This window comes from Clavelina lepadiformis, chromosome 8 (assembly GCF_947623445.1).
Source record: "Clavelina lepadiformis chromosome 8, kaClaLepa1.1, whole genome shotgun sequence".
NCBI lineage: Eukaryota > Metazoa > Chordata > Ascidiacea > Aplousobranchia > Clavelinidae > Clavelina > Clavelina lepadiformis.
Genome location: NC_135247.1, coordinates 14,174,896 through 14,187,301, shown reverse-complemented (window position 1 = coordinate 14,187,301; position 12,406 = coordinate 14,174,896). Strand labels below are relative to the sequence as shown.

General features: G+C 35.4%; 1 protein-coding gene across 3 annotated transcripts; it reads right to left on the bottom strand.

Annotated features, from left to right (window-relative positions):
• Nucleotides 1-178: 178 nt before the first annotated feature.
• Nucleotides 179-10,326, bottom strand: LOC143469609 (RING finger protein 17-like). Of its 3 annotated transcripts, none has more exons than XM_076967360.1 (18): nt 9,403-10,326; nt 9,127-9,324; nt 8,761-8,892; nt 7,999-8,144; nt 6,066-6,294; nt 5,251-5,439; nt 4,846-5,073; nt 4,263-4,546; nt 3,982-4,125; nt 3,642-3,861; nt 3,315-3,410; nt 2,956-3,074; nt 2,426-2,613; nt 1,922-2,181; nt 1,489-1,584; nt 1,181-1,366; nt 898-1,082; nt 179-700 (listed from the first exon to the last, which is right to left on the bottom strand). In XM_076967360.1, the coding sequence occupies exons 1-18, from the start codon at nt 10,000-10,002 to the stop codon at nt 451-453; spliced, it is 3,750 nt and encodes a 1,249-aa protein (XP_076823475.1). In that variant the 5' UTR covers nt 10,003-10,326; the 3' UTR covers nt 179-450. The 3 variants fall into 3 exon arrangements, with proteins under 3 accessions (XP_076823475.1, XP_076823474.1, XP_076823473.1); XM_076967359.1 differs by having other exon boundaries at nt 6,048-6,276; XM_076967358.1 differs by having other exon boundaries at nt 6,048-6,294; nt 9,403-10,325.
• Between the last annotated feature and the right edge of the window lie 2,080 nt (nt 10,327-12,406).

The following is a 12,406-nucleotide window of genomic DNA, read 5'->3' as shown; positions in this document are numbered from 1 at the left end:
GAGTTTTAGTGCGATCGGCCATGGACGACTTACACACGTGAGCACTGAAAGCGAAATTACACGATCAAAAACAATATGTTCTTGACTAACTTGAAATTAAGAATATCACTGATTTGTTACACTTGGGAATAGCTTGGAAAATTACTATTCGTTCTGAGGGTACCTCACAAGATTAATATGAACATTTTATTGTCTGAAACAAAGAAAAGGAACATTCGAAATGCAAAGAATGCGAAAGGAAAATGAAATCTAAGAAAAACGAAAATTGCACCGCCGCTTAAAAACGAAATTTCAGGTTAACTGGTGCTGGAAGACAGAAATTATACATGATTACAACCGAACCTTCAAGCAGCACAAATCAAATTCTATACAAAAATGCTGAAAACATACCTAGTCACACTAGGTTTTAGCTGTCATTCATTAACTGCAAAATCAAATGCTAAAAAACAACTAATAAGCTTCACTATCACACATAGCGCCACTGCAGAATACATCGTCATCTACATCTACGGGTGTCGTGTTTTTGACGTAGCCCAAATTTGGATAATCTTCAATGGAATTCTTCAATTCACTGCAAGATGCTTGTGATGAAGCCCACCCGCTTTTGGAAGAAGTCAAATGTAGATTTTCCTCTTTTTGATAAGCAGCTTCCGATTTTTGAAAGAGAAGCTGAACTTTGCTGGTGGGGTCACTGTCTAGCCTGCACAGAATTGAAAGCAGATGTAAGTTATAATTATACTCAAATTTAAAAAATCCGTGGCAAACATTTCAACCTCCAATTTCAAAGACTCAATAACACGGCAATCATCAAGTACTCAGCACTCTCGTTATATTTGTGCTGGCTTTTATTATTACAATAACAAAAATTGTAAGATGTGGAAGTTAAAAAATACTTACATGGTCTCCTTAAGACTGTTGAGGTTGAAAAGAGGAAGAGCAACTCCTCTTAAAATGAGCTCCCTGCTCACATCAACATCTTCTTGGGCGCTGCAAGGGATGAAGAGCTTGACTGGCAGAGCGCCAACTTCATCACAATTACTTGCTTGGTTGAGTAACTTACACTCCCGTTTTCTTACGATGTCCTGTAACGGGCGTTTAAAATTATTCATGCGGGTATGATAGCAAAAGAAAAGAATTTAGAAACAAGTTTGTACGTGAACTAGCTCTTGCAATGACCTACAGCGAACATCTCTTGAGCTGTTAAAGTCCACTTGGAACCACCTGCGGGCTGCACATCACATAGAAAGCATGATGTTGTGTACTCAGGCATATTTTGGAATTCAGACGGCAACTTTTGAAGTGCAATAATAGAAACAATTTCAATAACTCCAAAATCTATCAACTGAATGTTGCAACGACCTTCATTCTGAAACAATAAGCTGCATTAGCGTCTATCTGTAATCTGAAGTACATTTTAGCACATCTGTAATCTGAAGTACATTTAAGCACATCTGTAATCTGAAGTACATTTTAGCACTTTGTACTGACCTGAATTTCAATAATTCTGGCTCTGCACCAACGTTTTTCTGTCTTAGAGTAAATGGCACACACATCACCAGCATTCCAGGTATTATCACTAGATTCCTTTAGGTTAGTTTATCAAATAGATTAGATTGAAACATACATAGCACATGCAATATATAATTATATATACGTCAGTTGAGGAATCACAGAGTATTCCAGCAAGAACCATAACGATTATACTACTGCTTTAAAAAATATTAGGATCATAACAAATATGACAAAATGTAACTATAATGGCCTTTACTGGCTACTTGCAACAATAATGTGAGATTCCTTTTTAATCAAACAGACAAGTAAGGCAGAATTGTTCTGTTTTTTTTTGCTACTTGTAAGGAAATTACTCTGGGCTAGTTAAAAGATTACAAACTTAATAAATATTCCAATGCATAAACCAAACCTTAAAAGCACTTTTTTTAAATTTTTTATGTAAACTTCTGGCAAGAACATTGCTGTTGTTCCACTGCTCTTTGGTTTGTACGTAAAATGAGGCAGGAGATTGGGCAAACACCACCATGACCAATGAGGTATCTTCGGATTGTGATGAACTGCTCATTTCACTAGGATTTGGTGAAGTGGACGACACCGATTTGTAATCTAACGTTAAATGACTAATTCCCTTGTCGTTGCTTGGCTGGTGAACCAAACTATCATTACCACCTATTTTAAAATATGAGTAGATGGCAATCACGGTCATATTGCAGGATCAATAAAAACATTTAACTGACATATTCAACCATTACAAACTGTACAGCACTTCTTTATATGATATGCTTTAGAAATATGACATCTTTCGATGTACCACACTGGGCTAGAATATAACAATTGCATCTTTTCAAATTTTACTCGAATTAGCATGGGGCATAAATAGCACAAGGATATTTAAAAAGTTAATAAATCATACCCATCTGATCTCGCTTTTTGAAAATTGCTGTTTCTTTGTTCTCCACAGGACTCATCACTTTGTGTACTGTTAAGCCCTTGGCAAAGCCCTCATGCACCAATCTCTCATTGACAGACAATATGTTGTCATTTTTCTCTCCATCCACGATTTCAAAAAGCTCAACACCATAAATTCCATTAGTAACATGTCTGTGATATATAACCTCGATAATGACAGCAGGAGTATTCAAAACGAGGTGTCAAAACCATTATGGAAAGCTTTGTTGAATCAAATTACAGTTTAGTTTGTAAGCATTATTCTGATATTTGCACTCTTCATTCCTCAGTTATTAGATGCAGGCAGATGTAAACATATTTAAGAATTGAGTTTATGGCTTTTTCATTACTCAAATTAAACCCAATAAACAAGATTGCCAATAATGGCAATTAGCCTGGTTTACCAGGATCTCTAATTTACAATCTATACATGAAAAGTTTGGATCTAAAGACGGTGTACATAACATACTGCAGAGTACAGTGTCCATAACATACCTGATGTACATGGTCAGCATCTTATCACCGACAAGCTCAAAAAAACGATCCAAGATTTCATCAGTCCATGTAGCATCTGCATCTACAGGATGTATGTCTGATAACATACATGGAACAGCCTGCAAAACAACAAGAACAACAGAAACTGTAAAATTTTGGGCACTTGCAATAAACTTGTCTTGGTTACAGGCACCTTTTGAAGCAGAACAATGATATGCACGTTATTTGCACAAAGTCACGCTAAAACTTTTTCCTAGTTATATATCACTGTTTGAGCTATGTTTATTGTCAAATATTCGTGCTCAGTGCTATTTTAGAAGGTGAACTCAGCACCATGGTAATGGAGAAAATGAAATAACCTGGTAGGGCAGCTTCATGAATTCATCAGGAATCTTCATGGCATCACCAATGTCGATTATAGACTGATTTCCATAATCGACATACAGAACAGTCACCTTAACAATGTAATTTGCTTTTGAGAGTACCAGTATAAGAAAATATAAAATACTGTGTGTATAAAAAATAAAATACCGAGCTTAATATTGGACTAAGGCACATGAATACTCTAGTTATATGTATGGTTTAAGAAAGTACCTAGGTAACAATGTATGTGATTTATGGATTTCGAAAAACATCACAATACAATCAAAACACTTTTTAACAAAAAACTTTATGCGAAGCCGCACTTTCTTCTCTGATTGAAATACTTCCATTATCTTTGCCCGATACCACGTCTTAGTGCAGTTGTATTTGGCAAGACAAGGCATGCCTAATCGTGGCTTTAGGATAGCAAATGGTGAAGCTGGATTAAGGCTAGATTTGCACTTTGTCTGCACAAACTTTTGGATATCTTTTGACATCTTGTCAAGGTAAACGGCATTGCTGTTAAGCTGATGAACATAAAAGCTACAAACAAAAACAGATATATTTGGTTACCACAATCATAAATATAGTTGAATAGTATGAAAAGAATAATGCCTCTTAGGTACGTTCGATATTTACACAAATAATTATATATTTATGTACTTGTCTATGGACTCAAAGTGACACAACATGACTGATTCGAAAGATCTTGTAGGAATAGAGGTTGGTTGAAAATAATCACGTGGCTTTTCTATCTCAAAGCTTGGCATCTGGACCTCAAGTGATGAAATCTTTGAACTACTAAACCTGCAAGGAAACAAACACGTTGTTGTATTAGAAATGGATTAAAAGCATAATCATATCAAATAATTGTGCTTAATACAAATAATTACTGTATCTTGTAAGATTTAATATTTCTTATCATTTATATCAAATATACTAACTTGGCAAAATTCAAGAAAAGCAAGGCATCTCGCACCGATACAGGCACGTCGTCATCGATTTCATCTGGTCCTGGTTTGTGCAGGTCCACGAAACGACGTCCACCTTGGCGTGAAAGAGTGGTCATTAACACTGGACGATTTTCTATCATTTTTGTGAACGCCACGACAGATTCTTTTGACCACCCCACATCAATATCAGAAGCTGTAACTCCGACAAGCGAGCAAGGAATAGCAAGAGCGGGAATCCTTCGAAATTCCGTTGGTAGATGGCGTAAACACGAAACCTAAGGCACAATGATTACAGCTTACGAGTGTTTTACATTATGATGCATGACTTGTAAAGATAACTATAATTTGTAACAACGGGGAATAAAGTTAGCAATTTATTCATATTATATATTTCATATCTTGTTATCAAATTCTTTACTATGCTAACTACATAAAATAACCATCTTCTTTAGGGTATGCTACCTGGCTTAAAACCATTGTGGTGAAGTGCAGTTAATCATAAATAAATAATTCAAAAAAGCATTTGATGTTTAAGAGAAATATGAGAGTATGATTTCTGAAATTAGGACATCACCTTAGCCTTGGCATAGTTTCCATAATCAATGAACTTTATTTCAACATAATCTTTGTGATCAGCAACACCACAGTCAAGTTCATCATCATGTTCTCTAGATGAACCAAGCACTTTGACAACCCTGGCACGATACCATTTGTTGTTGAGTGAATAACGTGCCGCACACAGATCATCGACATGAATGTATGATATCAACTCATCTTCCTTTGGGGGGCGAAAGTTAAAAGCCTTCAAACAGACCAAGTGGTTTCAAACTTATGTGAAATGATGATAATATCCCCAACCATTATATCAGTGCAAACAACTTTGCATTTGTTAAACCACCATATCAAGTGAACACTGTAAATGTTGCAACAACTTGATGGTGTCGATTGTGAAAACTAAATCTAAACAAAACTTTTTTACTTTTAGGGGTTTCTCAATATTGCTTGCTTGATTACGATCACAATTCCGTTGTACGTAAAAATCATCTGGACTTGTCACCATTGTTACAAACACTAGTTCTTGGTTACGAGCTGGAGGCACTTGTATGAGCCTTAATTTCATGCTTGTTTCAGAGTCCGATGAGCTCACTTCTGCACTATCAGCTTCTTCCTAAAGTATTATGAGATATATATGAAAATTTGCTGCAATGCAAGTATAAAACAACTCTGCCAATAACACATAAAAATTTAACTTGCAGCCCTTAAAAAGAAAATATGCAATTTACGATGTTATATTGTAATTGAGTTTACATTACAATGCAGTCAACGATAAATCAATTTTTGTCAGGTGCAATGGTCAAAGTATTCGAAACTTTTTGGTAAAATTTTGATTCATGTTAGTGTAAAAGGTTTGCATGTACTTGCGTGCTACGTCACGATTTAGCTTGTTACATCACCTGTTTTGACTGCAGATAAAGTATTTTTTTCATTGTAGTTTTAACTGCGCAGTGATTAATACTAATTGGTAAAGTATGTATCAAACTGACTCGATTTTTTAAACTCCCAGTGGTCTTTTAACCACTCTTATGTAGTGGACAGTGAAAGGGGTAAGCCGTAATCCTTTGTTGTTTAAAATCTAGTGTTTCATTCTATAGGCGTAGCCTGCTAGTACTCATTCTTTTGGTTTTACAAATTGCAATTCCAAAATGTTGAATGATTCCTGTTTTAAACACAGCAAAAAAACAAACTACAATTCAAAACAATAATGTTCTTACTCACAGATTCCTTATCTTCTACCTTTTCCTCTGCAACCTGTGCAGGCTTTGGCTCTGTAATACATTTTTTGCTTGGTTTGGAATCTTCATCTAAATTTTCCAGCTGGCAAATAGACCTGAGACCATCCTCTACCTTGTTAAGCTGGGATTTACTAGCTGGAGAAAGCTTATATTTAAATGCATGTTTATTGTGAAGTATGGTGTAGTCTTCCAAGTCAAGTTCAGCATCTTCACTGAGAATCAATACAAATCTAGTGAAAGATGGAAAGTAAATTTGACTTTGCCATTCCAAGCTATTACTGCATTGAAACAAGTGCAATTAAACCGGAAAATTACCAGAAAAAAACAAAAGTGGCAAACACTGATACAAGAAAAATACTGCATGTTGGCAAAACATGGAAAATTTTTTTGCAGTCAAGGTGATTTAACATTATTGTTCAGTTTACCAGAGCAATTATACTACACTTTAGAACAGGGGTGGGCAACCTACGGCCCGTAACAGCATTCAAACAGCTCCATGTATCCGGCCCGTGACCGCATTAAAAAATGGTGTTTTTGCTGCTCGGCTGGATGCAGTTTATGCGGTATATCCCTTTTATGTACCAACGTGTTTTTTGTTTCAGACTAAATACGAAAAGAGTTTTTAAATTAACCACTGATACAGACGTACTAGCTAATACTATGAACAAGCATTGTTACGTACAAAGACAAAGTTAGTGTGCGTGTGTGTGTTTGCGTGTGCATGCATTGGAACTGTGTCATAGAGTTGTGTTGAAGTTTACAGTGCGGCTGGGCCTGATTCCTAGTAGCCTAATCAAACTTGTCCAAGGTTAAAGTTTGAACAAGCAAGTACAGTAGTTTATTTTATAATTGTACATATGACAGCTAAACGCAGCAAGGTTAATGTAAAGCGCCGCAGTATTCAGGAATCTTGGACTTTAGATTACCTCTTTAAACAGCAATGTCAATGTCCACGAACGTTGCGTCTTCTACAACATAACACCGCTGGTCGAATATTAGATATGTCTGATATGAGAATGGGTTTCATATTGAACGAATACGAGTTCAAATACTTGAAGTTAAGTTCGCCTATTCTTATGTTACTGCACGAGCATCGTTGCGGCCCACCTCCGCAATATCATTACTTCATTTGGCCCGCGCATGCAAAAAGGTTGCTCACCCTTGCAGATGCTTTTGTCATAAAGTATTATTATGTATTGCTCGCTATGAAAAGTGTTATTATGTAGGGTGTAGGACAAAAGACCTAATGTTTAGTGTAGTTGTACACATCTATCAAATATAAAAGTCCTTGTATGAACAATTAATGCTTTTACAAAAAGGTATGATAAATAACTTTCATGGCACATAAATATGTTTTAGCTTAGTTTGGTGGTTGTAGCAAAATAGTTCCAACGCACTGTGTGAGCCACAGTTTCGCTTAAACAAGTGTGGATGTGTTTTGCAGTATTTTTGATTTTCAAAAGTATCATACTGAGCTATCTATCAGATGCTTTACTCAATTGTTGCAGAAATTACTAGGAACATTGGTTTTGGTTATGGTCTTATAAAAGAAATTACCATACCTAAATTAACCATAGCAAAGCATTTTTGCCCACCTACATTCCTATAATGTTGCTGTGCACTAAAGAGATTTTATGTGAGAGTAAATTCTTTATTCAATAAACACGTTGGCTGCCAAAAGTTTTTTTTTTCATGAAAATCGGTTGGATTTCTGCTATCAAGCATGAGCATATTCATTATTACCTTTTTGCAACCAAGGATCCTCCTTAAATATATTTAATGTTTTACATGAAAATTAACGAACCCTGGCATCTGATTGAAACAACAAAGATCTCGCTAGCTACCAATACAAGTATGAAACTTAAGAAAATTGTCAAGTTACTCGACAGTTCAGTCCATGAGTTAACAAAGAAAATGGAAGTATGAAAAACTACCTTTCGTTTGAAAAATTAAAGTCAGTTTTCTCGTTGTTGATCTGAGTAATTTCCATAATGCATGGGTGTTTTGATGCTTTTGTAAGCCATTGCAAAGTCCGCATGGATTTATCCAAAGAATGAACGTCAACTGGATTTGTCACTATCTGCATAACATAAAATACAGGTACCAAAACTATTATATTGTATATACATGAAGTTCAATCTTCTAAATTCTGCAGCTATTTCATGCAATAACGTTTTTAGTAAATATTCACAAATACAGTAGGTATCAACATTACATTGCAGAATATGTTTATGAAACAAAAAAACTAAGTTTGCCATAGCTAGATAAAAATTTTATGAAAAATTAGAATTGCAACAGTATTGCTACAGCAGAGAAATAATTGAAAATTACCATATAGCAGTGGTTCTTAACCTTTACTAACCTGCCGAACCCTTACGCTTATCTGCAAGCTTTCGTTGAACCCCAAATTTTCGCTGATTCACAAAAACAAAAATCTACCACATTTAATAGTAATACATTACTGTATCAATGAGACTTCTGTTGTTGTTTTTCGGAGGCCAATAGTGAGATTCGAGGCTTTGTCTCGGAAACAATAATTCTCATGTCAATTTCTCATATTTTCCAAAAATATTCGCTGATATACCATTCAGTAGGCCGTGTGTTAATGTTTCAGAGGAGGTTCGCGCCGAACCACTGAAACAGCTTCGTCGAACCCCGGTTAAGAACCACTGCCATATAGTATGTAGGACACTCACCATTTTTGCATCCACACAAGCGATTTGTATTTTATTAAGAAGGCTCGTAGCACTATCCCTTAAACTAAAAAGATGCTTGGCATGAGCCTTTGTCATCAGTTCCAATCCATGTATTAACGAGAGAAACTTATTCTTAAAATAATATTTTGTTGTAACCAAGGTGTATTGCAACAATAAAGATCATTTATCGATTTTGATTACAGTCATTGTTTTCACAATAACCTATACTGGTATATACTACCGTTTGAAAGTCAACGTATGTCCATTTCACTTATTCTACTACCTAAATTGTCTTAGCTATATGCTTTTTATAGTTTTATTTGAAATTCTTGAAAAATTCAAAGGCCTTATGGAAGTAACTTGTACCTGAATTTTTCCTGTTAAATTCAAATACCAGCGAATGATTTCATTTCTTTTTTGTTCAGATTCTTTTTTGACGTCTTCCAGTTCTTTTTCAATCGTACCAAGCTCTTCTTTTAGGAGTGAAGTTATAACTTTTACTTTAGAAGTCGCATCATTCATTTCTTGAGCAACTTCACGGCACTTTTCTTGAAGAAGCACAACCTAATTAAAAAATCAAGGGAGTAGTTTTAATACCTTATTCAAAGAGGAGAAAACTAATTGCATATTTGCTGCTTCAACCTTATGCATTTCATGACCAGAATCAAAGACGCATTCCCGACAAAGAGTGATGTTGTCATCAACGCAAAATAATTCTATAGGTAACTGATGAGATTCGCATTTAATTGTACTTGCTGTTGAACTTTGCTGATGGATAGGTACGCCAACATGCATTTGCAATACCCTTGAGTTTTTGTGTATTCTCTTGAAGCATTTGGCACAGACGCTAACCCCACACTGTAAACAATTCGTGCATGCAACACAATTCAAACATTCAGAGCATTTCTGCTTAAAAGCATCAATGTCCACCTTCTTTAACAGTAAAGGTTTTGCTGAATTTTTGAAGCATTCTTCGGTAAGTTTTTGTCCAATCATAAGCATTCCAAGAATGCTTGCATTAGGTACCAATTCGTCAAACCCAGTATCAGAACAGATTGTGTATGATTTACAAGTAGGGCAAAGAATCTTTAATCTCATCTCCGACAACTGTACAACACAGCTTCTACAGAATGTGTGGCCACATCCTAGTAAAATTGGAATGCCTCCATCACTAGCTATATGTGTACCATCTTTCGGCAGCAAATATTTTTGAGAACAGAAACAACAAAGAAGCCAGTCCATAGTGAAGAAGCTGATTTTACTTAATTATCAAATATATGAAACTATTTATTCCCTATCTTGATGAAGGAACAAGTAAGGAAAAATTATTCCACTTACCCTATTCAACAAATTACCATACATTATTTCTTCTGTCTCATAAGCAACCAACACTAGTTATCGTTAATTCTTATGGCTGCTATTATTGAATTACAGCGGCAGACATGGCAATTTCTAATCAGATTTTAAGGTACAAGTTGGAAGAAACTGGGATGATTCCAAACAGAGCGTATACTTAGGTAAAATAATTGTATGTAGAGTTCTAAACTTCTGCCTACTTAATTTTGGTTTTCAGTGAAAAGTGTCAGAGTGTCTCTACATAACTGGCATTACAGATAGATGAAGTTTGTTGAAGGATGACCTTATCGAATTGTGTTGCTTAACCTAATAAAATTCATGAGTATGTGATGATATGATAAGATTACCTGCAAATAGAATGCCGCATAGAATACTGTTTTGTTTACGGAAATCGGCAAAGCAAAGCATAACGTTACGTAATCGATTACTCTCTGCTTATCGTACTAAGTCGTGACAAAAATGTCGTGCATGCCTGCATTGCGTGTGTTGTTGTTCATAGTTGTTCAATGCGTTACAGTCTACGAAGTCAACCCTAGAAAGTGGTCGACTTTATTATGTAGCTGTCACAATGTTTTATCTTGATTTATTCGTTCAAAGAAGCTTCAATATAATCAGAATATAAAGTTGTCGAGGTGTACAATTAATTCTAAGATTAAGAAAAGCGAAACAACGACCTTGAGACTCATTTACTTCGAGGACAATAAACTATTCAACAGACAAACTTTGTAATTGAAGTGGTCGCCCTTACAGGTTAAGGTACGACAAACAACCATTTCATTACAAGTACATCAATAGGCTAAGACGATGTTTTTCACCTTTTTACGCAATTTATTGAAGTAGTAAAGCATAATGAAGTGAGACATAACACCAGAGAAAAATTAAAACACGTGAGACTTAACACACTAAACAAAACAAACACATGGGGCACAACATCTGATTAAAAAGAAAAATGCATTAAAAAATAACAAATAGCACTAGGATTGCTGTAAAAAGGTAGCAAAGCAAACAAAGAATAACACACGAGCTATTCACATCAAAAGCTTCGTTGCCAACTCTCGTCTATTTATAGACTTGACATTATTGATTACATGCTTCACTGCAGCAAATACGCCACTTTCTTCCTTTTCCCAGTTTTATCCCCGAGGGACCTTTGATATGTTGTAGACAGGACAAAAATAAATATAGCGCTGCGCTAATGAAGTTTGCCTTCTTCAGCGAAACAAACCCATTTTGTTTCGCTGCATAAACAAGTTTACCTGGTGCCTACCTGGCATATCTACCTTTTGCGTAAAATGCTTCCATTCATGTTATAATTACCTGCAATACTTCGGCGATTCCCTTTACCTTCAGAAATTTATCAATAGCATTTTTCATGTCCTCATCGGTCGATAGTGTTAAGTTCTTTTTTAGTAGAACCCTCTGGTATATTTCAGTTTAAACATTCACCACTAAATTTTGAAATTGCTAGGCTAGACTAAGTGTCTCCCCTAATCTCGATTAAGTTGTAACGATACTCCAATAACTTTTCTCTTTTTGCGGTCACGACGATTATGATATCATTTTTCGCATTCCAATCGGGAGAGCTTTTATTACTCACCACGTTGAAAGTGAAAATGAAAAGGCTGAGTGATTTTGAAGTTATAAGGCAATAAGTGCTTTTATGCCAGCAGTAGAATTGTGCCTTTTAGCGACAAGTACAATGTAGCTTTTCATCCACAATTTGAAAGTAGCAACCCACTTTTCATGTCTTAAATGGTTAAAGGCTTTGCCATCCTATTTCCTAGTTTATTAAGTCCAATTTATTTGGTCTTTGCAGTGGATAAGAGTGGAAATAAACTGCTTTATGAAATATATTTAACAAATAAAATAAAGATTTAAATTTTAAAAGACACCAAACAAAAAAAGGAAAAAACTTCAGTCACGCGAAGAGTCGTCTCAAGACCACTCAGGTGACCTGCGTTTTTTTAATGTGCAAACAGCAAAATGTATACCAAATTCAAACGCACGTTATTGCTTCTGACTCTACGGAAGATTTAATAATGTTTAACTTGAGATCGATGACTAAAACCAATAGCCTTACAAAATATGTTCAGATGAGAAGGTCAGACCACATGCAATGAGCTTATCTTTAGCATGTGATTAGATGAAAGACAAGTCACATAAAAGACGATAATTTATTTTTTGTTTGTTTCTTATAATGACCTGTGCGCATTTTTTGGGGTCAAATCTGTGAGTGTCTGATTTAGAACGTTTGACCATACATAAGGAATGCAATGCAAATTAAAATTAT